Source organism: Quercus suber, unplaced genomic scaffold, assembly GCF_002906115.3.
Source record: "Quercus suber isolate HL8 unplaced genomic scaffold, Cork oak 2.0 scaffold_521, whole genome shotgun sequence".
NCBI lineage: Eukaryota > Viridiplantae > Streptophyta > Magnoliopsida > Fagales > Fagaceae > Quercus > Quercus suber.
This window is the reverse complement of record NW_027069970.1, coordinates 327391-354902: the sequence shown is the minus strand read 5'-3', so window position 1 is coordinate 354902 and position 27512 is coordinate 327391. Positions and strand designations below refer to the sequence as shown.

The 27512-nt window shown below is 33.4% G+C and overlaps 2 protein-coding genes, 1 long non-coding RNA gene and 1 pseudogene across 5 annotated transcripts; 2 read left to right on the top strand and 2 right to left on the bottom strand.

Moving 5' to 3' along the window:
- Positions 1-4669: 4669 nt before the first annotated feature.
- LOC112004155 (protein FAR-RED IMPAIRED RESPONSE 1) lies at positions 4670-12279 on the top strand. 2 transcript variants are annotated; one of them, XM_024036385.2, is made up of 9 exons: positions 4670-4820; positions 8035-10359; positions 10442-10498; positions 10634-10702; positions 10823-10891; positions 11511-11579; positions 11732-11800; positions 11880-11989; positions 12073-12279. In XM_024036385.2, exons 2-8 carry the CDS (start codon positions 8089-8091, stop codon positions 11955-11957), a joined length of 2682 nt encoding a protein of 893 aa, XP_023892153.2. In that variant the 5' UTR covers positions 4670-4820; positions 8035-8088; the 3' UTR covers positions 11958-11989; positions 12073-12279. The 2 variants fall into 2 exon arrangements, with proteins under 2 accessions (XP_023892153.2, XP_065619806.1); XM_065763734.1 differs by lacking the exon at positions 4670-4820 and adding an exon at positions 7333-7743.
- A 681-nt stretch (positions 12280-12960) lies between these two features.
- Positions 12961-15974, top strand: LOC136063389 (uncharacterized). Of its 2 annotated transcripts, none has more exons than XR_010625065.1 (3): positions 12961-13100; positions 13752-13899; positions 13982-15974. It is a non-coding gene; the product is annotated as an uncharacterized LOC136063389 (long non-coding RNA). The 2 variants fall into 2 exon arrangements; XR_010625064.1 differs by having other exon boundaries at positions 12961-13251.
- A 31-nt stretch (positions 15975-16005) lies between these two features.
- On the bottom strand, positions 16006-20181 carry LOC112004146 (E3 ubiquitin-protein ligase AIRP2-like; annotated as a pseudogene).
- Positions 20182-20294: 113 nt separating this feature from the next.
- Positions 20295-25137, bottom strand: LOC112015141 (serine/threonine-protein phosphatase 7 long form homolog). Its single transcript, XM_065763733.1, has 7 exons — positions 24934-25137; positions 22903-23003; positions 21880-22643; positions 21690-21777; positions 21085-21480; positions 20794-20992; positions 20295-20705 (listed from the first exon to the last, which is right to left on the bottom strand). The coding sequence occupies exons 2-7, from the start codon at positions 22999-23001 to the stop codon at positions 20656-20658; spliced, it is 1596 nt and encodes a 531-aa protein (XP_065619805.1). The 5' UTR covers positions 23002-23003; positions 24934-25137; the 3' UTR covers positions 20295-20655.
- Positions 25138-27512: the final 2375 nt, after the last annotated feature.

Below are 27512 nucleotides of genomic sequence, written 5' to 3'. Positions count from 1 at the left end.
AGTCATGTGCCACGGTCAACATATTCTCCAAACCTAAAGATTTGTGGACATGCTAAGTTGGGACATGTAGGTAGGAACCTAGGAATTTTATAATATGAGAGAGAGAGAGAGAGAGAGAGAGAGAGAGAGAGAGAGAGAGAGAGAGAGAGAGAGAGAGAGAGAGAGAGATTTTTTGCACTATGATCATTCCACAAGCCCTATACAAATGAAAGCCACAAAATTGCGCATAATAGCTAGATCATAAAGTTTAAAATCTAAAATACAATCAAATTTGTTATGGAATCAGCTAAAGTTTGACTCCAACCATTAATAGGAAGATGGTATTTATCATTGCTATGTGCAACACACATGATTCATTTAACTCAATTAACTAAGCAAATTATGTATGCATCGTACATAACGAGATACATATCATTTTCCTATTAGTGGTAGGAGTTCAAGGATTCAAACATGTTTGAAACTAAACTTTTTCTAAATAAGTAACTTTAAGAAAATATCTACAAGCTCTACGTGTTAACATGCATGCAACTGCAACAAGAACCATTTGATTACTTTTTCATGGTGTATTACTTGCAAAATTCGGCTTAAATAATTATCTTTTTATGGTTATGTTGTTGACAAATAATGTTTTTTTTTTTTTTTTCATTATTCATTTTACAATCAAAGGGAAACCAATTTTCATGCATGAGATGAGAAGGGAATATTAATTGAGTTCACAATTTTCATTTCGGAGATGTGATTCAGGTATGGTTACATTTAATGCAATTGCATGTGAAGGGAGCCAATAATTTGTTTTATTTTTAGTATTTTTATTTAGATAATTTTTTTTTATTGTTTATGTTATTTAAAACCTAAATAATTAATTGTAATAGGTCAACATTTTGAATGCGAAGTCATGTGCCACTGTCAACATATTCTCCAAACCTAAAGATTTGTGGACATGCTAACTTGGGACATGTAGGTAGGAACCTAGGAATTTTATAATATGAGAGAGAGAGAGAGAGAGAGAGAGAGAGAGAGAGAGAGAGATTTCTAAGCATATGAAAGTATATCCTATCATTCATAGAACAAGGTCATATGCATCAATGGTATAACACTATAAACAATATATTTTCTTTTTAGTTAAGAATAAATAATGGATCAATTACTTTATAGAAACCAACAAAATTGCCTCTTTCTTGCCATTAAATTAGCAATCAGTCTTGAAACCTTGTAAGCAATTCAATAATTTTTAGTTCTTTAATCTTTCTATTAACATGCCAATGGTCTGAATAATCTATGAGACATTAATTGCTGAATCAGAATTTGAATGAAATGCTTACTAATGAATATAGATACCAAAATACCAACCAACATATCTTATCAAGTCCAAGATCATGCATATTTTTTTAATGGTTTTGCTCATTGTTGCTTAGTTTTAACTTTTGCATCTCTCAAGCAACCAAAAAAAAAAACATTACCATCTAAATTAAAGCCCTCTCAAGTATCTACTTTGTAGAGCCTTTTTTTTTTATTTTTTTATTTTTTTATAATTATTATTGCTTGTTCTGCTTGTGTTGTGAATGATCGAGTAAGACATCTGAGATTATTACTCTATGACAGTGAATTAATGAAATAACTTGGATTCAATTCACTTTGAAGCAAAAGCCAAAGGTGAGAGAGAGGTATTGGGTACATGAATCACTTCCTTGTTTTACAAAACAAAGATTAAAAATCTCCAGCAAGAAAGATTTATTAATCATATATAAGCGCATGCAATTTATATTATTATCAAAAGAATCGTGTTGCATATGGTCATCAAACACGATGAATAAATTGTCAAAGTTTCATGCCAAATCATCACTATTTTTCGTTCCTTATCTTTGTCCTTCCAATACTGTGTTCCACATTCATGCATGTGCATCTTAACCAAAAATCATTCAACTAGTTTCATTCTCCTAATATATAGTAATTGGTTATGAGTAGTTGGGCTTTGTCCTCTTCTATTTTCAATAAATTTAGGTAATTAAAAAAAAGAAGATGTTAGCTAGAGATTGGTAGCCAGTGCGTTTGGCTAGCTAGTCCAAAAAAAAGTTTTTTTTTTTTTTGAGTTTTTTGAACTTATTTTAATTTTCCTAAAAATAAAATAAGATACCTCCTTTTTTTACAGTATTTTCTACAAATATACAATCATTAAAATTTTGGGCTATGTCATGAGTTTTGTAGCTTCCTTTACTAGAAGAATCAGAATCTAAACTGCCCTTTTAAAATTAAAAAAAAAAAAAAATTCATAAAAAGTTCATATGGGCCAGCAAATGATGAAGTTTGGCCAAGAGGCCATATTCAAGGTCAGCCTCCATCGTATATACCAACAAACTCTTTGAGCCTAAGCCCAACCTTTTTGTAAGCTTCATTCTTGCCCTCATTTTAGTCCTTATATCGGCTGTGGTTGTGAAATCAGGGATGGGCCCGACTGTCCAAGCTTTCCTTCAAAATTACGACTTTTAACAATTTGTTCTTTGATTGCTTTAACACCTCAACACCTCATTTTAGTCCTTAATCGTGTTCAGGGCGTGAGTTATGGTTTGTAGAGAGAAAAGAAATAGTGAGCAAGAATTCTGGGATAGCCACTCTCTTTAAATTGTGTAATTTGGAAACCATAGAAGTAGAGGAACATAGTTGGTTTTGGGACATACTGGTGATAAACTCCAAATAGTATATGGGTTCATTGATAAACTAGTAAATGAATTAAACACTTGGATTAACATCAGACAGAGAGCTGCATTAAACAAAACAAATATCATGATTTGTAGCTCTCCAATCTCTGGTGGATTGAAGTAAGAGAGAAGTAGCATTTCTAATGGAAATTGGAGCCTTGCAAGGGGTGTAGCCTACTGATGTTGGAAACACTATACTGATATCTGATGCTTATACACTTGGGAATATAAAAAGGAGAGTTACAATTGAGTAGATTTGAAGGGAAGAGAATTGTAACTGATAATAATGGGAGGGTATAAAAGCCAAGCAGTTGATTTCCTAGCACCATTCCTTGCTCATAATTACCATAGTGTCTTTTTTTTTTTTTTGAGTAAACAGTAATACTTATTAGAATACATTATGAAAATAGTAATATTAATGTTTTAAACCAGGTTTATAATACATTGCATAATCAGAGTACAACTACAAAAGGGCTTAATCTTTGTAATTGTAAACTGGGGTTATAAACAACGGACACTAAACATGCACAACCAATATGGGATAAACATCTTTTTTACCTGTAGTGTCTATGATTGTGTCAAGCACACTTGCAATTCCATACACAAAGGTTAATGAACGACATTTTTAAAACTTTTTTATTTACTACTGAACTCTTTAGTTCAAGTGGTATCTCCTCAAGTACTATGGTACATTGTAATAATGATTATATAGGAATAAGAATAAATATTACAACTTTACAAGAAATATAAGATGTTGTAATGAGATAATTATTACTATTCGTTCGTTTTGTGACAACACATTAATACAATCCCTTGAATTTGTTTTTAAAATTAAATTTACTAAAATATCCTTATTTATAAAATTAAATTTACACTTTTGTGGACTTAATCATTCGCACTAAAATCCTAATTTATTTATTTATTTTTTCAAATTATAACATGTGGAAGTGATAATAAAGTTTTTTTTTTTTTATTATCAAAAGGTGATAATAAAGTTGGTCAAGAAAGGAACTACAATATTTTTCTCTTAATAGTGTAGTATCACTATAAAATTTTATGTTATTTTTATATAGTGACATTAATTTGGTGGAAAATAATAAGATCCTTCTCTTATACAAGATTTTTGAGAAGAATGATAGATTTGAAGGAGGAATTCTATGTAGGATGACAAAGGATTGAAAAATTGTTATTTTGAGAACATCAAACTATTGTTATAATAATAATAATAATAATTATTATTATTATTATTAATCATTTTTACTAAAAATTAAATTTATTTATTTTTAATACCTTCTCTTAATAGTGTAATATGGTTACAAAGTTTTATGTTATTCGTATAAGGTGACCATTAATTTAATGAAAATTAATCAGTTCCTTTTCTTGTAAAATTGGATCTCAAAATTCAATTTAGAATCTAGCTTGACTTTCTCTCAGTTTTGGCTTTATATATATATATATATATATTGTGTGTGTGTGTGTGTGTGTGATTTCTTTCTTTTTTTAGAAGAAAATCAATGCATAATATTAAGAGAGTTTGTTCAAATCGGCCTAATTTACAAGTAAAATGTATAATGGAATATCTTCTATACAGAAGGACATGCATGGGAGACGAAAGGATTGATCTTCTAGTGAGTGAGTGAGCAATCTTATTACATTGCCGATAAATATGTGAAACATTAAGTGAGATTTAAAACATATTGCGTACAATAAGCTCTTATGAAGTTAACAAATAGACAAAAGTTTCAATTATATGATATTTATAGTTTCAATTATATGATTTTTTTTTATCAAAAAAATTATATGATATTTATAGATTATAGATGAATAATTTTAAACTTTTAATAGTTACTTTTTATTTATTTATTTTAATAGTTGCCTAGTTTAGGCTTTAGGGAACGACCCTTTTTTTTTTTTTTTTTTTTTTTCTTTTTTTGAATAAATCCATTATTTATTTATTTATTTCTTATTTAGGTAATTAGTGGTGGAGTGGGCATGTAAGCGCGAGTACATGTATGGTTTCTGAATCCCTAAGCTTTGAAATGGAGAAACCAAAAAACTTGCTTACTCGCCCTCTCCGCTCACTTCTACGATCTGATGCTCCTCTTTAATCCTCCTCTTCTTACTGTAAATTCTCTCTCTTTCTCTCAATTTGTCTCATTTTTTAGTCCCAATTATTACACCTATTAATTAAAAAAATAATTTTAATTTTTTCTTATACTCTCTCTGCGTGTTTTTACTTACTTGCACTGTTCTTAACTGTATGCTTGTTTAATTTTTTAAATTAAATTAAAAAAAAAAACTAATTCTGGGTTTTTCTGGATTCATTTTAATTTCTTGGAAGTTTTATTTTTGCATGTAGTTTTTAGAATTTTTGTTCAAATTAATGTTCAGTAGTTGTGGTATCATGGTCTGCAAATTGGTCCCATGTGGGATTTTGAATGAAAGTTTACATTTTTAAGTGTTATATGTCTTTGAGAGGTGGAAATTTTGCATTTTGCTCATCTGGGTATCCTTTATTCTCTGCTAATTTTTCAAATTCTCTTCTTGTTAGTGTAGTCACATGTTGCTTTGAGTAGAATTGTGTTTGAAAGTTTTCATTTTTTTGAGTTATTGTTGTATTGTACCTGGTTTACTTGTCTGCATTCTTGGTTGGTTTTTAATTTCTTCAAATTAAATTTGTTTATAATTGGAGTTTTTGTTCATATTAATGCTCAGTAGTCATATGTGGGATTTTGAATGAAATTTCACATTTTTTGAGTGTTATATGCGTCTGAGAGGTGGGAATTTTGCATTTTCCTTATCTATGTATCCTTTTTTCTCTTCCAATTTTTCAAATTCTCATCTTGTTATTGCAATCACATGTTGCTTTGTGTAGAATTTTGATTGAAAGTTTCCTTCTTCTTTTTTGTTTTGTTATTGTTGTATTGTGTCTAGTTTACTTGTCTGTGCATTCTTCATTTCTTTGTTGTCTTTTAATTTCTTCAAATATATTTTTGTTTATAAATTGGAGTTTTTCTTCATATTAGTGGTTAGTAGTAGTATCATGTTCTGCACATTGCGCCCATATGCTCATATGTGGGAATGTAATTTTACATTTATGAGTGTTACATGTTTCTGAGAGGTTGAAAGTTTGCATTCTACTTATCTGGGTATCCTTTTCTCTCTGCTAATTTTTCAAATTCTCATCTTGTTGTTGCAGTCACATGATGCTTTGTCTAGAATTTTGATTGAAAGTTTCCATTTTTTGGTTATTGTTGTATTTTATCTGGTTTACTTGTCGTGTAGCCTTTTCAATGCATACTTTTAGTTCTTCCTTTTGAACTTTTTGTGTTTGGAACTTATATTTATTACAATACTTCCTAAATACATCATACAACTTGTTGGGCAGTCATGTCCATCATTTCCATACTTAGAATAGTTAATTGTCCTGCTTCATATTGTTCTTCAATCTCTTTCATGAAGTCTTTATCTGAAGAACATTCCAGGATCGAATCCCTAATGATCTTGGTTATATGAGATTTAATGAGCATCAAACTTTAGCTATTAGATCAATCACATCATTCATATTTAATTTTCTCATTTGATGCACTTGATTCCGTGAGGTTGGGTGGTTCATCTCCACCACATAATCAAATGCACCAAAGGAGAAAATTGAATTTGAACGATGGGCGATTTAATTGCTTAAGTTTGATTTTCATTAAATTTCATATAAACAAGAGCATTAGGGGTTCGATCCTGAAATCTTCTAAGGTTAAGGATTTCATGAAAACCATTGAAGAACAATTTGTAAGATCCAATAAGGCTTTGACAAGCATCCTAATGAAGAGGTTTTCTAGCAAGACATTTGAATATTCTAAGAGTGTGCATGAACACATTATGGAAATGAGGGACATGTCTGCCCAACTTAAGTCCCTAGAAGTTGACATTTCTTCAAGCCAAACCCCCCAAGACTCCACCAATAAGCTACCTGCCAAAAGGTATCTTTGAAATGTACGTTATCTTCCATGTTACACGAACACTTCAACATCTGAATTTCTTGTGTCAGGCATTACATCATGTGGGACATGGTAATGCATCTAACCTGCTTGCTTGGTCATTACCATACATATGTTCTAAGGAATGAATTCTTGATTCCAGTCTAAGACCTCTTGTATACTTTCTATAAGTACTCTTTTGCTGCAATGAATCTGAAGTTCTGAACATGGGTCCAAGCATTCATTTTGCATGCAGATTATGTTAGGTTTAAGCATTGCCCTAGATTGTAGAAGAAACAACCCTTCTATTTCTTTTTTTCCTGGATAAATGATGGAATGCTTAATAAATTTGGATCTTGCTCCATGGGCATGAACATAAAGGGTGAATGCCTCTGGATACCCGGAAGTTGGTTTTGGCAGGTGGGGTTAGGTTAGTTGCCTGTAGATTCTACTGGCTAGAGCGAGTCCAAAGGACTATTCTTTAAAAAGGTTCCTTACTTTATCAAAAAAAAAATAAAAAATTGCTTGGATTTGTGCTTTGAAGTTGCCAGACTTTTGCAATTCATGAGGTTATAAAATGAAACTATGCTAATAAGAAGAGACAGCCTTTAAGGAAAAATGATTGGAATTTATATTGTTGTGGTTACCAAAAAAAGTTACTTGTTTAATGTAGCTGTTCAAATTATATGAATGATGTAGCTTTCCCTTTGGATGAACGCTATTGGTGTATTTTCCTCTTTCTTTAGGTCTTAGCATTTTTCTTACTTCTTTGTTTCTTCACTGCATATTCTTTGTATACATTACTAACCATCTAATAGGTCAGTATGGCTGTGCCTTTTCCAATTTTTGAACAAAATCATTTTATTACTATTGAAAAATGTTTTCTTTTTGGTATACTCTTGCGTGTAATAAGTATCTTTTCATTTCACGTAAATTGAAATTCGCGGGTATATTTATAGTGTGGGAACTTGGCTTACTGTGGTTGCATTGATGCACATTTGGATCATGATTGTTATGCTCTATATGATGAAAGTTGATACATAGAAGTTCAAGGACTTTGATCAGGTTAACAAGTTCAGTGCTCTCTCTTTCTCTGCATAACTAGCACTAATTTGATATCTGGCTGGCATTTTTATATATTTCTTAAAGTGATTCTGGATAATCGATTTTCAATATTCATTTATACTGCTAAAAACTTCGTATTTCTATCAATAGAAATTTCTACTTTATCTAAGATTTATCATATATGGTTATGTTTGATTAATATGCGAATTATATTCAATGACATTCTGGAGTTTTTAGATGGCTTTGGACTATTCTTTAATATGCTTCTAACAGGTGCACATTTTCTTCTCACTTCTTAGGTACATATGTCAATAGTTTGATTTCCAAAAGAAAATAGAAGTAAAATTTTCTCCATGGGGATAGATCTTGAGCAGCCTTCAGGAGAATGCCATAAGGAAGACAGTAGGTCAAGTGTGAATGTTAATATGGTGCATGGTGGTGATGGAGTGCATGATAGAGACAGATTGATCATAAAATCTCCTAATGTAGCTGATAAGGAAAATACAGGACCAAATGTAAATAGTAGAATATCAGATAGTAGAAACAAGGGGAATGCCGTAGAGGATATTAACTTAAATTCTTTCAAAAGTTTAGAGCCTCATGATGGAATGGAATTTGAATCAAAGGAGGAAGCCTTTTCATTCTATAGAGAATATGCGAAGTCTGTGGGATTTGCTGTTGTAATAAAGGCCAGCCGTCGTTCCAGAATATCCGGAAAATTTATTGATGCGAAATTTGCATGTACTAGATATGGAAGCAAGCGAGAACGTAAAGCAGATGAAACTATGGAACCTGATTCAAATATAGAAAGCACAATGAACATTCCTGTAAAGAGGAGACGAGGTAGGATTAATCTATCATGGTCAAAAACAGATTGCAAGGCCTGCATGCATGTTAAAACTAGGCAAGATGGTTTATGGATTATCTCTAGTTTCATAAAGGATCATAATCATGAAATTTTTCCAGATCAAGCCTATTACTTTCGGGGTCATCGGAATTTAGATCTAGGTAGTAGTAATGTTGATGCCTTGCATGCTATTCGGGCAAGAACAAAAAAGATGTTTGCTACAATGTCTAGACAATCTGGTGGCTATAAGAAAGTTGACAAGCAGAAAGGTGGAATCGCAAATCAATTAGATAGTGGAAAGCATCTGGCTTTAGAAGAAGGAGATGCTCAAGTTATGCTTGACCATTTCATGTATATGCAAGATGAGAATCCTAATTTCTTTTATGCGATAGATCTAAATGAAGAGCAGCGGCTGAGAAACGTTTTCTGGGTTGATGCAAAAGGTAGGCTTGATTATGGAAGTTTTGGCGATGTAATTTTTTTTGACACCACACATATCAAGAATGAATATAAATTGCCGTTTGCTCCCTTTATTGGTGTGAACCATCATTTTCATTTCCTTTTGCTTGGATGTGCATTGTTGTCTGAAGAGACTAAACCGACATATGTTTGGTTGATGCGGGCTTGGCTCAGAGCAATGGGTGGACGTGCTCCAAGTGTGATACTTACTGACCAAGACAAAGCCTTGAAAGAAGCTATTGCAGAGGTATTTCCTGATTCTCGTCATTGTTTTTGTTTGTGGCATATACTGAGCAAAATTCCTGAGAAGCTCAGTTATGTGATAAGGCAACATGAAAACTTTATGGCAAAATTTAACAAATGCATTTTTAAGTCTTGGACAAATGAACAGTTTGAAAGGAGATGGTGGAAAATGGTTGATAGATTCAATTTAAGAAATGACTTATGGTTCCAATCTTTGTATGAAGAACGTGAACAATGGGTACCTACATATATGAAAGATGTTTTTTTGGCAGGGATGTCTACAATCCAACGATTGGAAGGAATGAACTGTTTGTTTGACAAATACATGCAAAGGAAAACTACATTGAAGGAGTTCTTAGAACACTATAAAGTGATTCTAAGAGAGAAGTGTGAAGAGGAAGCAAAAGCAGATTTTGAAACTTGGCATAAACAACCAGGATTGAAATCTCCATCCCCTTTTGGGAAACAGTTGGCTACTCTGTATACACACGCAATATTTAAGAAATTTCAAAATGAAGTTTTGGGAGTAGTTGCTTGTCATCCAAGAAAAGAAAGTGAAGATGGATCGACCATAACTTTTAGGGTTCAAGATTTTGAAGAGAATCAAGATTTCATTGTGGTGTGGAATGAAACAACATCAGATATAGCTTGTTTGTGTCGTTTATTTGAATTCAATGGTTTCCTTTGTAGGCATGTGATGATTGTTCTTCAAATGTCTGGTGTACATAGCATTCCGTCTCAGTATATATTGAAACGTTGGACAAAGGATGCAAAGAGTAGACAAACAACAAGAGAAGGTTCAGTTGTTGAGTCTAGGGTTCAACGCTACAATGATCTATGTCGACGGGCCTTTAAGTTGGGTGATGAAGGGTCTTTATCTCAAGAGACTTACAATATTGCATTGAATGCACTGGAAGAAGCTTTGAGAAAGTGCGAGAGTGTAAACAACTCAATTCAGAGTTTAATAGAACCAAGCTTACCTTCAACTCATGGTCCTCAAGGCCTTGAAGAAGTGAACCAGGTTAACAGCACTAGCAACACAAACAGAAAAAATAGTGCATCCAAAAAACGACAGGTTAGTTGAGCTTTTGGTGATTATCATTGCAACTTTATTATGAACTATGTTTATTTAAGTAGGCCTTTTTATGTAAATTTAGGTACAGCCAGAGCCAGAGGTCTTATCAATTGGGACCCATGACAGCTGGCCACAAATGGTTAGTAATGTTGTGTCTCTCTCTAGTTATACTCATTTTTTTTGATAAGTAGTTATACTCATTTAATCTCATAAGTAATGCAGGTTATGATGTTGTAATTTTAATAACATTTTGATGTGGATTCCATACTTGTAGGGACATGCAAATTTACGAGCTCCAGCCCTGGATTGTTCTTATGAATCACAAGAGAGAATGCAAGGGATGGTATGTTTTGGTTTAATTGCTACCTTTATGCATGGAATAGGAAAAGATTGTTTTTTTAATTTGACATTTGAATATGACTGTTACTGAGAGTTTAGAGTTTTGTCTTTTTATTTATTGTAGGAACAACTGCAATCAAGAGCTGCAGCTCTTGATGGCTATTTTAGCACACAACAACTTGTTCAGGGAATGGTGAGATTTCTTCTTCTTCTATTAATTAATTTATTTGTCTTATTATAATGGTAAAAATATGGAGTTTACTCAAGGAACAATATAACCTATATACTTATCATAGACAATGATAAGCATTACCAGCAATATAACCTATATACTTATCAAAACCCTGTTTTGCCTATCTTTCCTTTCCATATGGACAATTAAACTCAATAGTTCCGAGCCATGTTGACTATTTGTGGTCAGCTGCATTACAGAATCAGCATACTCTCTTTCTCCCCAAAATAAGTTCCTTGGTTGTTGGTTCTATTAGGCACAGTTATTAATAAAAATTAGAAAGTCTTAACAAACTTCCTAAAATGCCATCAGAACTTAGAAGTTGGCACAATTCTTAGTGAGAATCCTATTTATGTTATTAAAATAGGCTGAGGATAGTTTAGAAAATTGTCAAGTATGTGTTTTTAATTTTGGAAACTGTATATTTATTTTGGGAAGTCCCAAAAAGGAAAACGAGAGATTTAAATTAGGAAAGGGGGAGTAATATGCAAGGGTTGGTAATGCATATCTAGTTAACGTATTTGTTGAATATTGTTTTAAATGCAATATCTAAATTGGGCTCTTTTTGTTTTTGTTGTAGGGACAATTGAACTCTATAGCTCCTATCCACGATGTCCATTACTTAGCTCGGCAAAGGTTGCATGAGATGGTATGGCATTCTACTATGTTTTGCTTAGAGATGAGTTCAGTATAGGGGTTTGTTTCTTTTGAGGGAGGTTTTTATTATTTTTATTTTTTTTAATAATATTTATACAATGAAGTTAAATAATGATATACTCTTTATCTTTTGTGTGCTTGTAGGGGCAGCTACATTTCAGACCACAAACTATTCCTAGTTGTTTTGATGTTCAGGATAGTTTGCAAGATATGGTAATTAACATTGTAACTTGGGATTTTCTTTTCTTTCTTCCGTGGACTCCTTACATTGGTGATTTTACTCTTGTTCCAGGACCAGTCTAACATGGGACCCTCACAACTGCATGGCATGGCATCGAAGCATATTCATCAGAAACACCTCTCTCGTTAGGTGCTAGATTAGTAGCTGTGATCTACTGGCTGGTGGGTTATATATTAATTACTATTCTGATTTCTTAGAGTCTTAATTTGTCAAAAATTTAAAGATTACTATCTGTATTTCACAGGTGGAGATGAATTATCTCTTGGAAGAGTACCAGTCAACTTGATGTAACAACCATTTTTTTTCCTTTTTGCATTTTCAGTGCATTGATGCATGTTATAATACTAGATGAAGTTTTTGTTGTTGTTGTTTGTAATTAGAGATGGACTTATTTATCTGGTTAAATATATGGGGAAACATCATATAATCCAAGACACGTTGATATCTTGTATATTAGCCCATCCTAACTAATTTGTTGAGGATTCCATTCCAAAGCCACCTATTCCTTGTCTAATCCCCCTTGAAAGAGTGATGGTAGGTATCAAATTTCCATTTCAAACAATATTGTAATGGGAGGATTTAATCATTTTCATAATGAGGGTTACAAGCTCTTTTCCGAAAGATGGAAAAAAAAAAAAAAAATCAAAATATACTCTGAGTGAAATCCCATCCAAACCTACCATAAACTTTTTATAAATCCAACTTTATTGCTAGTGAATCGAATAAGCAAAAATATTGTTATTCACAATGGTAGAAAAGGGTGTGGCTCCAAACACAGTGACCTTGACTTGATTGACATTTATTGCAAACAGAACCAAAGCGTTAAGATTCCCAAGAAATCCAAAGATTGCCCTGTCCAGAGCACATTTTTGCAAAATATATAGATTTACCTCTATTTTAGAAATAAACAGCAATTTATCAGTATTTAAGAACTTGAGTTCCACTAAAATTTGCCACCGTGGTAGTGGCTAAGCTAGATTTTTTAATTATAAAATGCCATCTTGAACTCGAGGTTTGGAAGCTCAAGTAATTTAATTAGTAAACTATACAGTACTCGAGTTTCTTAAACTCGAGTATTGTGAAGTCATATACCAACATTTTGTTGGATCACATCTCCCTTTCACCTACACTGTCTAGCAGATGCAGCCCAGCCTGTGAGCAATTCTGCAGCTCAATCTCCTCCTCCGATCTCACCTGAAATAATTTTCTCACATCTGTAACTTAGTTTGTCTCCTATCAACAAATTTGATCCATCAGATTTAACACCAAAAGGTACGATTCTTAAGTAGCCATTTGGGTTATTTTAAATTTTGTTGAGAACCTTGATGCAATTATGTAGTTGATGCTAATAACGGCCAAAATGGCCAAATACCACTTTTTTGCAAAATTTGTGGGGATCTACCAAACGATCCAACAGAAAAAGGTATGATTCTAAAGTGGTCATTGGGTTTAATTTAATTTTTGTTGTTAATGTTGATGCAAATATGTAGTTGAAAACTTAATTATATTCTTAAGTTGCAAATGATGTTTATTAGTATTGTTGAAAAACAAATTTTCAGGTTATTTGGAGGATGTATTCAGTTCAAGTTTGGATGTTTATAATTGAGAACTAATCTTTCATATTACTGAATAAACATCATTTGTCATTTAAATAAATTTAACTTTAATTTGGACGTATATAACTCAATGTTATGCTGGAAACTTTGACTATTGTTTTAATTAGTGGATAACATTAAATTGCAACCCAACAAGACAGAAATAATAAAAGATAAGTTCCCATAAATTCTTTGTGCTAAATGCAAATGACAATGGATAGAACATTGTAGAAGGTATTGTCGTAGTTAGCACAATGGTTGACTTTACAAAATTTCAGCATGCATGATCACGTTTTTGTTGCACATTAACAACGTCTTATGTTGATAGGTAGAAATTTTTGGAAATATTCGTTGCTTGAATCTGAAAAGTCTGAAATATCTAGCCTTTTGGATTGCGTGGAAACGGTCTAGCCTCCGCTGTATTTGATTGTTCTCCCTTTCAAGGCGAGCAAGTACATTTGTCGATTCCTCTCTAGGTAACTATACTAAACTTGCTTTTGGAACTCTTAACCCGTGCCACCTACAATACACCTCCAATTCACACCGTTTCTCTTATAGCTTTGACCACAGCTGTTCTCCTGTGGTGGCTTCTACGGTGGTGTTATCTGCACCTAGTTGTCTAGGTTCGCCGACCATAATGTGTTCGACGCTACCAAGTTTGCCATACGTGTATATTGGAGTGTTAAAAAAATCTATCTTCCTTCAAACCCATGTTAGCCCATAGTGGTCTGTGTATGTCTGTAGTAGTGACTTTGATGACATTTCTAATGATGCACATGTGGAAGTAGATCTAAACTTTTTTCTCACTACACAATGTGATTTTGAAGTGTTGGAACTCATTTCCAATTCAACCTTCATTGCTGGTGGGTTTGAAACAAACCATTTACGTATTCGGCAAATTTATAAGTACATCTTACTGTCGTTAATGCCAAAGTGTTTATGTTTTCATGTCAATTGAGGGTGGTAATGACATGTTATAGGAATGTCATGTCTATTAATAACGACATATTTTATTAAAGTCTGAACTTTGTCATGTAATGCCATGTGAACCTTTACCTCATTTCGCATGTCACACATTGCCTCGTACTTTAACAGAGATATTATGTCTATTATTGGAGTATGGAGTTTTTCATGTAATGCCACATGAACTTTTACGTAATTTCTCATGTCACACTAGGCATTGTGTACTTTACCAGAGATGTCATGTCTATCAATAACAATAGTTTTTATTGGATTACAGACTTTGTCATGTAATGTCACATGAACTTTTAATTCATTTGTCATCTCGCACTATGCATCGTACTTTAACAGAGCTATAAATACACTATGGTATTTTGTCTTGGAACGTGTTGATGTGAGTATATAATGGCAAGAATGGACTACTACTACTACAACTATTTAAATTTGTGAAGCTTTTAATAGTGAGCAGATTCAATGGTTTCATTAAGTGACTTTTCAATGTACTACTATTTATGCATGTTTGTTTTAATAATGAGGTTATGCAGTGTTGTACAAATAGACAGTATTTAGTGTAATAGTATGTTATGGACGCTGTAGTATTATCGTATTTACAGTTTATGCGGAGTTACATTATTCAGTAACTGTTGTAGTTGACATGCCGTTGCAAGGAAATGGAAAGAGATTACTTAATTCACAGACCCAGTGATGTATAGACATGAATATGGGTCATCATTGGGTACTTGAAGACGAGTACAACTACCTGATTGATCCCAATTTGCAAAATAGTAGACAAGTTCACAACACAATAAGGCAGGAGTAGGCTTGGTTTGTTGAACAATTAGCAATGTTTTACGAAGAGTTAGTTATTAGTTGCCAGTGCCTCGCCAACGTGCAACTCAGATGCCAATAGATACTATAGATGGACTTCGTAAGACATTGAATCACATTAGAAAGGAAACCAATTGAATGAAGATACGTCTAAATCGATATCAGACCCAAGCCAAGATTTGTTAATTAGTCGAGCTTCAGTTAGACAACCAAGCACACTATCTGCAATCATTTCTTGCAAATGACATTTATAAGTCGGACATGAATATATCAAATGAAGAGTATTTACGGGATTAAGTGTGGCTGCAATTGCTACGTTGTAGTTTAATATGTATGACGAACTTTTGCTGTATTAGACCTTGGAAATGTTAGTGTTTTTATTTATTTATTTTTTCCTGTATAAACTTAGGTTTTGTTTGTTTAATAGAAAGTGACTTCCAAATAGAAAAGGGCTTCAATGAAAGACTTCTTTTGGTTTATTTTTTGAACATTACTCGTTTTTATTGATGGCATGGTAGCATTACTAGCATATAAGCAAAAAATTTCCACTTTCTGATTTTAAACATTAATTGACCATGCTAGTCAATATTGAAGAGGTGATCAGTGAAGGAAACTTAATGTAGCCATCAACTAGCTCAAAGTCCAAGAGAAATTAAAGCAGAGAGAAGCTGAAAGCTAATAGGAGTGACTTATGATTAAACTAAGGTGGGTGGCGGAAGGCTTGAACTACCTCAAGAAGATGAAGGGTTATAGAGCAAAAAGTTCAAGGAAAAAACAGAAAAAGAAATAGTAAGTAGGAAAAGTAGTTCATGAGTATCATTTGATCATTACCTATTCAAATATAAAGTTGGAATGAATTTTCTACGTGGAAACCTTACCAGACTCTTGGACAGGTAATGGTTGGCATATTTCCTTCCTGTACATTGTTCTTAATGTCTGTTTGATTAAAATAAGTACTCAAAATGCATTAAGAACAGAGCATCAGAGATATCCTTAGGCAGGCCGTTTATATAAAGATAGAACCGCAACATATCCTCCTTCAACATGGTTTGACTGCCAACCACATCGCTACTGCATGTCAGAACCCACAAGTCCCCTGATTTCACCCTCTTCAAAGTTCCCCAGCAAAATGGGCAAGATTCTGACCTTGTGCTCCTTTAACAAACAGAAAAGAAAGGGAACTTGTAACTGTTAAAAATTAAGGCTTCTCTCCGTTATCACAAATCAACTGTGGGCTAAATTGGAAATGGAAGGATGAAACTAATAAGGTTATAACTACCAGTCATGGTAGCAATTGATGCACATGGAGTGGCAAGCAATTAGTAAAAACCATTTTAGTGCAGGACTCCAAGCAGATCCCACACTCATCTTCTCTCTCCAAGTCCCCTTCTGCAGTCTTCCTCTTATCGTCCAATTTCTTTGTGACAATCATCTCCATGCCGTCGCCTTCCTCTTGACCAATATCAAACTCTGACGAGTTACAATTGAGATGCTGAAGAGATGGCAATATAACAGCTGCAGTCACAAGTTAAAGGACACATGGTTGACATAAGATGACACGAGATAAAGTGAAGCACATGACCATCAAGCCATTTCTTTTGCTTTTGTTGTTCTTAGCGATATTTAAAAGATTATAGATATGAATATGACATTATTCTAATCTAATTTCCAAAACATATAAATTCTAACAACCACATAGGTGTCCTTAAAACAATTTGATTAAAAACCATTGGAATTATATCATATTATTATACTAATAAAAGGATAAGTGCTATATCCTTGACAAACTTCTTGAATCAAACACAACCGTTTTCTTCTATGTATGATGCCCAATAGGCCTCTTATCTTAAACATGGTAAATACAGAATTGAAGATAATTTACATACCGTAGAATTCTTTAATAGTAGCTCTCCTTCTGGATGAAGACATTCTCAGCTTCCCATCAGAGTGCACCTAAAGAAATAAGAGATTAACATACATATCAAATTTCAAGAGCTTAGATTTTACAAGTATATACAAATATGGATATAAGAGATATGGTAATACAAATTATATACCATCTAATTGGCTGTAGTAATGCATAAGCAAGGAAGTGGGAATTAATAAGGTTATAACAAAGTTAGGTGTGTTTTAACAAAATAAGAGTAACCAATTAACAAGGGGTTTTAATGACTTGTTTGGTCTTATTTCCATTGGTTTATCTGACTTAAAAAATATGTTAAGCAAAAGTATACATAGAAAGAAAAAAGTCTTGAAAAGTTGTACATAACCCAAATAAGCTGAAAAAAAAAGCTAGACCAAACAGGCTTCTAGGAGACATAAAACTGACCAATAAGATTATCTTAAATCAATAACCCACAGGGTAGGATCAGAGAGTGACACAAATTGTAGTGAAAATAGATGAAGTTTCAAATAGTTTAAAATTTCTTATGCAATAGGAAAATACCAATTAAGTAGAATAAGCATATCAAATAAGACAACTTCAGGGACATCCACCCTTAATGGTACTATGCTCAGTCTCCAAAGTCTAAACACATGCAATTTAACGCTTTGTTTGTTTCGATGTAAAATATTTTACATTGAAAATATTTTACGGAAAATATTTTCCTTTTACAGTGTTTGGGTTTGTACTTGAAAATTCATTTGCAAGTGTAAAATGGAAAAAAAGAAAATCTTCAATTAGAAACAACCAAACTCAAAATTCTCATCATCCTAAGTTGAAATTATCAAATTTTAATAAGAAACATAGCCAAGAATCAAACCACCCAAACTCATATTAGCTATAAAAAAAAAAAAAAAAAAAAAACCCAAATTTGCATGTCATAGGTGGAGATCTACAGAATTTTTGTACGACAGGGCCTAGTAGTAGAGATTTGTACAAAAGATACCCAGATCTACAGGGCTTAAAAAAAAGTCCAGATCAGCAAACAGCACAAATTGCAATTTTGGTGCTTTACTTGCAGTGGAGAGATGCCATCTCTGGCGTTGAAGATTGCATTGCTGGTGGGTGCTCTCCCTATCAGGCTTGGGAGAGAGTTAGAAGTGGCTGGTCTATCAATGTGATCTCTCCGCGTAAGAGATTGTAAAATGTAAAATGTTTTACCAAAATTTCAAGTGTAAAATATTTTATATCTTTTTGCCTTAATTTTACAGTTTAACCGGAAAATATTTTACTGTTGACCAAATTTTACAACAAAACAAACACAGTAAATTAAGTAAAATATTTTTCTGAAAATTTTTTACTTCGAAACAAACGGAGCGTAAGACACATGACCTTTCAAGTATCAAAAGCCCTAATCATGGTATGATGATTATGAATGCAACGATGTTCCTATACATATATCTATCATCAAAGGGTATCACCACATCAAGGACAAGATTATAAGGCATTTTTTGCTAAGCAAAAATAATAGGAAAATTATGACCCACGTTAAATAGTTTGATAGAGTTTTGCTGCATCCTGTCATAATCTTCAAAGCTTCAAGTGCACATGCAGCTGATACGATTGCATTAGTGGAAGCAATAGCTGGAATAATGTTTTCTTCACAAACCCCTGTAAACAGTAAGGTGAATCCACTTAAATAACAATTTAGATATCTGAAACTCTGACTCTGAATTTATTTTTACAATGAATTCTTTAAAATATAAATATTAATCAAAAGCTAAGGTTATGTTTGGTAACAGTTTTTATTTTCTATTTTCAAAAACTTGTTTTTGGAAATATAAAGAAAAACAAATTTCTTGTATTTTTGAAATAAAAAACATGTTTGGTTAGATGAAATTAAAAAAATAGTTTTTCCAAGGAAAAAATAGAAAATAATAAAATATGTTTTTACTAGGATTTGAACTCTAATGCTAACTCATTAAATAAGACAGATTCATTAAATTAAATGCGTGTTTTCATTGACTTTTAAAAATTAGAAACTGAAAATATCTTTTTGCATGTTTTTAGTTTCCTTCACAAATTGTGAAACAAGGGAAAAAAACAGTTACCAAATATACCCTAAATACTATTTTCACAAGCATTCTCACAATATTAAAGAGATGAAAGCCAAAAAAAAATTTAAATGATTTTTTTAAATATATGATAACCAAAGAACATCTCATACAAACCACATAGTTCTTGGGCATAAAATAGAATGAAAGTTAAGCTTTTGGGGAATTGACATCCCGGGCTATACAATTACAAATACCTGGGTAAGAGAATATGTGACTCCTAGAATGCCAAAAAGCTCAGCTCTCTTGACAGCCTACAGGATATGGGTAACATAAGTGAGATGGCCAACAACAGAAATCAGTATAAAGAAAAATGTCGGTAAATAACTTAAAAAAAAAAAATGTCGGCAAATAAATGCATTCTATTAACCTCATTATAGATCCACTTCATGTGCTCTGGGTCATCTGGATCAAAAGTCTTTCCACTATGAACCTCCAAATATGATGCATGTTTAGATAACAAAGACTTAGTATAAAATACACACTTTGGAAAAGGGAGAACAAAATGATGAGTAATTTATTACCTCATCCCACTTGATTAAGTGGGCATATTCAATACAATGAGCAGCAGTTCTAGGAGTTTCAGCAAGGGTGCATAAGGGAAACTTTACTTGAGGGGGGGAAAGCCAGATGGTGCACTCAAAGGGTTATGGCCTTTGAAATTTGTAGGGGTGTAGACTAACACAAAAATTACAGGTTTTCAGCAAACCTCACCTTTTCTTGTATAAACCAAACAATTATGATCATAAAAAATAAAAAATAAACCCGGACAGAGAGAGAAAGCTTACAGCATATTGGTGTACTGAATATCAGTCTCAAGAACTTTAATGGAATCACGGTAAGAGGGCTTAGCAGCAAGCTGCTGATAGTAATCCAACATTTCTCTTTACTCTATTTTCTTTTCTCTTTCTGCTATGATAATTCTTGTTAGAATTATGGAATATAAGAACCAACAGTGAGAGATGATCAGAGAGAAAGAAACCCAGAAAGTGGTGGGGTCCTATGTATAATCAGTGTACACAAATGAAAAATAAACATAGACTGCTTTTGCACTGCATTAATCTATTCATAAACAGAGAAACAAATATGCATAGAAAGAAATGACAAGTGCATTGATTTGGTGGAAGTTGAAGGCATTTTGATGTAGTAGAAATCCAAAACAGAGGGAAACTAACAAAAACCCCAGCACAGGCCACTAGGGGGTATTTACAAGACTACACTTTAATAGTAGATAAGATAGCTAAACGCCAGATGGAGTACTATTGTAATCGCTAAAACTAATTGGCAGAATTAACATTCATGTTAGCAGTTGTTATAACAATACTTTTGTTGCTGAATAACTGAACCTCACTGGAGTGTTGATCTCTTGAAGATGCAGGAAAGGAAAGATAGCCCAGAATAATACAAAAATCTGAGCTACTTATTGACAAACATGCAATGAACCTAAATCATTCCCGTTTTCTTCGCCTCACTGGTTCCTTGACTGGTCTCACCTTGCCTGAAAACAATACAAGCAAATAATAATATGCAATTCATTTAACTATAAAAAGATCTGTAGCTAATTAGTATGTAACGAGGTATAGTACCATCATTAGATTGACGGCCTCGACGTCCACCAACTTGCCGGCCACGCCCTGCAGCCGGTTCACTCGTGTTGCTCGCAGCACGTGCATTGTCCAAGTTCAACCGACTGAGCTCTTCAACAGCTTTCAAGGCAGACATACACTCGGTGTGGATCACGGAACCTGGTTCACACATCGCCAGTATCCTCAAATGTGATTCAACCTTTCACAAGTATTCAAGAGTAGTGTTAGTAGGTTGAACTAAAATATACTAACCAAAGGATATTTGTAATAGAAGAGACATTGTAAACCTACCAAAGTGTCCCAGTACGAGGTGTCTTTTGTAATAAAGCGTCGAGTGATGCTACGAAACCACTCCATATACTCGTCATTGAACCTCATCTCCCCCTCAAAGATCGGTGCATTGACAACTTCGGCATGCGCAGCCCATTTAGCAATATGAGAGGCATGTTCTATAGCCCAATCTCTATCATGCTTCCCTTGGAGTGTTATATTGTGCAAATCAGTAGAAGTATTGACATCGACTGGTACGCCTTGCTTCATCCCAAACTGTCGGAGGACACGTTCGGGGCGATGTCCCTCAACCACCCAAAAATGTAGAAGCGGCACGGTAGACCTCCATATGTGTTGGCCTGCAGTACAATATGAGGGTAGGGAACCTATCATCGACTTATACGGCTCCCACACAATCTACAATGATCCAACAGAGGCAAACAACCATATTAACAATATAGTAAGAAAAATAGTGTAAAGAATGAGAACGATATATAATACAAATACATATCTCTACTCTAAAAAGTTTAACTCCAAAATAAAAAATGTTTATTGATGGTTGGGTTGCAAGTGAATCGTAAGTAGAACAATACATGCCAATGCAATTTCCAGCAAAGGTACAATACCTGATTTGGCCGTAGCGAAGCAAGTGACATACGATAGGCGCTTAAGACGTGTGTTGCATGTTCAGTGGTGCACGTAGCCACTTTCCATCTAGTAAACAGCACATACACAACCTTCATATTAGTTACTTACATAATCCCCATGCAAAAAAATAGTGCATATGTAAACAGTAAGTATACAAAAGCTACATACCTAACAGCAAGTGGACCCGGGGGCAGTGCCTGATGGGGATGCCTCATCACCGGACATATGTGTGGGAACCTGGCATATGCCCATATTTGCACCAATAGCAATGCACCGCCAATTTGCTTAGCGGTAGTCTCTGACGCCTTACACAGGTGTCTATATAGCCAACTTAGTGCTGCACTACCCCAGCTATACTTCTTGCCATTGCTGATTGGATTTAAGAATTGCAGATACATGACCGAGATCCGTTCGCCAGACTTGTCCATAAACAACATACCACTCAACATCTCCAGTATGTAATACCGAGCGTACTGTTGCACTCGCAAGTCAGTGGCATCAGCCGGAAGAGGGTCGTTAAACATTGACTTGAGCCAAGATAGTTTTAACCTCGCCCCACACAACATAGCCGTGTTTTCATTAGCATGGGGTTCTTTGTCCGGAGGCTTATGGCCTAGCAATTCGTGGCATAAGTTGCCCCATTCCATATTGGTTTTCCCCACCACCGGCAAGCCAACTACAGGTACTCCCATAATAACCTCCATGTCTTGTAATGTGATTGTCATCTCACCGTGGGGCAAGTGGAATGAGTGCGTCTCCGGCCGCCATCTCTCCACCAATGCCGTGATCAATGCATGATCAAGCTCTATATTTGGGACATGAAATAGCCCACCTAGCCCCGCATCCGTGATATAACCGGCAACTCGTGGATCTAACCCAGCTTTGGGCATACAACTAAATCGATGACGACAAGTGAGTACACCTGGCCATGCCTACAAATGGAGCAACATTATATTAATATAGCATTCAATAACAACGTAATAATTACACATCAAACTTAAATTGACAACATCAATGTATTTTTAAAAAAGGATCTGTAATAATAAGAAAATCTTTGTCACCAATAACTTGAGTATGATTTATATGAGAATAATAATGTTTTTGTTCTTCAAATTTCACACACACACACACACTCATCAAGTTAACAATGAGTACAATCTTTTCCTGTAAACTTTTTGGACGAGTGCATACTTGACCTGTCGGAGGACCATCCCAAAGCCAACTCGAACGATGCTCTGCTTGCCTCGTCAAGACAGTACAATCACGGGGTCCCGCTGGATGCTTGTCCATATCTGGCATACATTAAATGCAATTAATGGCCCATTAAGTGACTACTAGCCGAGTACAAACAGTAGTTATGCCAAATTAATATCATAATACAACTATTGTAGAAATGGCTTTAATTGGTGACATGAATGGAACAGTTAATTTGAAGTACTAAAGTCAATCCCACTAAGGTATAAAAGTAGCAACATGCACCTACTGACAAAGGAAATACTGGCATAGAGGTTATCATCTCAACTTGCAATTTTGTACTTATCATCACAATTCATAGAAAGCTGAAAATTAGACTAACAACTATAATTTAAACTAAAAATAAAATACCTTTAGAACTGGTTACACTTCCTTTTACTATTGTTTCAAATTTTTTTTCACAGTACTAGAAAGATTCTCAATGAATTTTCAAGAATGGCGTACAACATGCAAAACACATATATTAAAATCCATATATTACAAAGAGCTGCAATAAAGCAGAGGATTTTATTTTGCTAGTGGTGCTTTGAATCTATACTTCACAACTTCTCTTACTTCTTGGCTTCTATACGTCTTCACAAACTCACAATTTTATTTCTTGCTTGTGATCGCATATTACAACAATTACAACACAAAACTCTTAATCTTATATAATTAGTGGGTGCAGACAGAGTGACATAGTGAGAAGGGTTGGTACTTAGTACCCTTTGGCCTTGTGTATGAACTGAAGCCTATATGAAAGGCAATTGGATCATTGTTCTCTTGTGGTGCATGAAAAGCATGTGTACCACTCAGTGTTTAATAAGTGACACAAAAGTGATATCAGGAGTAAATAGCATTTTGTTGAAAGGCATGCAAAATGTTACTTGAAAAGGGTGCTTTGATACGATTGAAAACTCAGTCTACCAACTATCATCAGTTTAATATATGAGGTTCCATGTCATTGTTAGACTTCTTGCTCATAAATGCCAAGACCGTGAAAGCTTACTCAAATGTTCACATTTTATCCTTGTATGAACTTACAATTCAAGATAGAAATAAAGATCAGATATGCATCTACATAAATTGCAGGCAGCTGTGAATGAACATCCCAATATGAAATGTCAAGGCATGAAGGAGCTGAAGAATGCAGAAAAATATGAACTTGATGGTGATAATTCATTTGTTTCTTAATGCATTTTACTTTTTTCAAAAAAAAAAAAAAAATCTTGGTGCAAGATATGGTGCCACAGGCTTTGCACAGGTGAGTACTGTTTAAATGTGTCACTCTACTCATTTGTGAATGTTCTTTCTTATAAAGGGAATATTTATGTACATAATATCAGTTCTGAGACTTGTTCAGTAACTGTCATGATTTAGGTGTTTTACATGAATATTAATTGTTGCTTTTGTACATTACCTTTAGGTCATAGCCTGATAAAATATGTTGGTAGTTCTGATTCAAAAGTTGCAGTCTGTTTTATTGATTTTATTTAAATTTCCATCTCTTTGTGAGGTGGGTGGTAACTCTTAGGGCGAACATGCTACAAAACCAAATGCTTTCATACAATGATACAATCCTAGTGTGCTCAGTTGTGATAAATATATATAAAAATAAAAAAGCTTGAACTTTACATATTTTTGATAGGTAATAAAACTTTTATGGAAAAAATGAACATGGTGTTCATGATGATGAACACTTTGCACATGAAGAATATACAAAAAGCTCAAGAGCTAAAGCTAACGGCTAACAGATTGTAAACATTTGTGCAAGTTCACAATCTAGACTCACTCAAGCAATTTATCAAACACCTTGTGAGCAACACTATGAAACTTTAAAATTTAGGTAAAAAGAGCCCTCACCTCCGAAACCCCCCCATAAAATCACAATTACTATGAAATTACCCAACAAAATCACAATTATAACAACATAGTTATTACAACCAACTCAAAAGAAACCCATGAAACAGAAAGAAAAACAGAGTTTACCTCTGAGAGAGAAAGCTAGGTGTCAGAGAGAAAGGGCTTCGGTTAGATAATCTCTGGTTCGTTAATGACAGGGAGAAGGAGAGGCAGAGCTCCGGTGAGAGGGAGAAGGAGAGGGACAGGGACAGTAAGAAGGGAGTGTATTACACGAGTAAGATACAGTACTCGAGCTTTGGGATTTCGAGTTACATCAACAGATATTTCAAGGTGGCATTTTTAAACGGACAAGGAAATGCTGCAAACAAGGCAAAGTGTCAATTAGTGAGAGTGACAAGTGTCCTAGTTCATGTGCATCAAATTTTTTTTTTTTTTTTTAATATTTTGGTGATTTTTAGGCTTGTTATGCGTAAAAAATTTCTCTTTGTTGGGGTTGTGGGTATTGATTTTGGGGCTTATTGGGTTTTGAAAGATTGGAGCTAAAGAAGGGTGGGTTGAAAGGGTGTGATATCATGGATAGTGGTTGTAATTTTTATCTGTATCTATGAACTCACCCTATTACTTATCTAATTTGGATAAGTTTTAATTCAATCAATTTGAATATTTGGGTTAAATAGGTAAAGACCCATTAGGTTATTTAATTATATGGGTCTTAATGAATAAACTCACTAATACCCACTAAAACCCATCTAAAATTGAAATTAACAACATAAAATCTAAGGGGCTGTTTGGTACATCATTTTAAACACATATTTTCAATTTTTAAACAATATTACATGCATTTTCATACATTTTTTTACCCACACACATTTCCAAAAAAACTAAAAACTGTTGTTTAAACACACGTATCAAACGGGTTCTAAAACATGATCAAAATACCCTAAAAACCTAAAAAATAACCAAAATACAACTAAAACCTAGAAAATGACTAAAATACCCCAAAAACCCAAAAAATAGCCAAAATACTCCAAAAACCCAAAAAATGGTCAAAATACCCCCAAAACCTAAAAATGACAAAAATACTCCCAAAATCTAAAAATGAATAAAATACCCCCAAAACCTAAAAAATGACCAAAATACTCCTGAAACCCAAAAATGGCCAAAATAGCCCCAAAACCCAAAAAATGACCAAAATACCACTAAAACCTAAAAATTATCAAAATACCTCCAAAACCTAAAAATGACTGAGTTACCCTCGAAACCTAAATGTGAGAGACCTCGACAAAAGCGTCCCTCAAAAAAAGAGAAATTTTCGGAGTGCTTTTTAGTGCATATCTCTTTTTGGGTAAGTGGTATGGAGTCGCCACTTATTTTTTTATACAAAAAATAAGAAAAACTAAATATATATAAATACATGACTGAATTGTTCTCTTCATTTATTGAATAAAAGAAATTACATATCTTGAAGAACTTTAAAATTACATAACTTTTGGGTCCTAGTTACAATCTACCAAAAATATATGGCTTTTGTCCTAGTTACATTCTACCTAAAAAAAATAAAAATAAAATAAAGACAAGACTAGATCTATTTAACCAATGACCTAAATCCAGAGGCTAGGTTATGGAATGGGAAAATGTTAGGCACCCATTCCGCCCAGAATAAGTCTGGTCTTCTAAACTCTTGTGACCAATGTACTTTTTTGTGCATGTCATGAATGATATGTTGAACATGTGATACTAAAATTAAATCACAAAAATTTATTTATGAATGAAGTCTCTTCTTTTGTTTTTGTTTTTGTTTTTTTTAAATTCAGATATGTTTTTATTGTTAAAAAAAATGATTTTGATTTGTCAAAATACCATATCTGTTTTGTAGTATGTAGAAAAAGTGGTTTTTGATGATAAAAATTCATATTTGTTTTTATTACATAAAATAAAGTCTTGTGATTTTAATAAACATTAGATATATTTTTTAAGAACTAAAAAAATGTTTTTTTGATTTATAAAATATCAGATTTGTTTTTTTATGTTTTAAAAATTAAGAATGAAAAAGATTTTTTAAGAAGAGAGTTTCACTCATAATCTAAATTTATGCAACATGAATTAAAGAAAACAAACACAAACACAATCATGTTCAATCTTTTTCTTTATTTCAAATATGCATGTATTAAAGAAAAATCAGATCTGTATCTAAGAAAGATACAAATCAGTTTTTTAATTGAGAAAAATTCAGATCTGCATCTCATAAAGATGCAGATCCGTTTTTATTTGAGAAAAATTCAGATCTACATCTAAGAAAGATGCAAATTTGTTTTTGTATTGAGGAAAAATCAAATCTACATCTAATAAAGATGTAGATCTGTTTTATTCCAAGAAAAATCTAGATCTACACCTAATAAAGATGTAGATTTGTTTTATTTTAAGAAAAAGAATTGTCACATGCAGATTATTGACATTCAAGAAATAGATTATAACAATCACATAAAAAAAAAAAAAAACAATCATGCATTAAACAAAACAACCATTAACAATTCATGCTATGGATATTTGAAAAAGAAAGAGATATAACATGCATCATCACATCATAAAAAAAGGGTTAAGAAACAACCTCTTGCATGAGCACTCTTTGTTCTTGAGAGGTTGTTTTAGGGTTCAAAGAAATTTATGCAAATCTCTTTGAAACCTAAAAACCCTAATTTAAGTAG

What these genes read in the sequence shown, in the direction of transcription:
- LOC112004155 (XM_024036385.2), top strand. Translation starts at nt 8,089, where the DNA reads ATGGGGATAGATCTTGAGCAGCCTTCAGGAGAATGCCATAAGGAAGAC. An exon ending in AACAACTTGTTCAGGGAATG is followed by an intron (nt 10,892 to 11,510) that starts GTGAGATTTCTT and finishes TTTTTGTTGTAG; the next exon opens with GGACAATTGAACTCTATAGC. An exon ending in AGGATAGTTTGCAAGATATG is followed by an intron (nt 11,801 to 11,879) that starts GTAATTAACATT and finishes CTCTTGTTCCAG; the next exon opens with GACCAGTCTAACATGGGACC.
- LOC112015141 (XM_065763733.1), bottom strand. Translation starts at nt 23,001, where the DNA reads ATGGACAAGCATCCAGCGGGACCCCGTGATTGTACTGTCTTGACGAGG. An exon ending in CCTCGTACTGGGACACTTTG is followed by an intron (nt 20,993 to 21,084) that starts GTAGGTTTACAA and finishes TACTTGTGAAAG; the next exon opens with GTTGAATCACATTTGAGGAT. An exon ending in AGGCCGTCAATCTAATGATG is followed by an intron (nt 20,706 to 20,793) that starts GTACTATACCTC and finishes TATTGTTTTCAG; the next exon opens with GCAAGGTGAGACCAGTCAAG.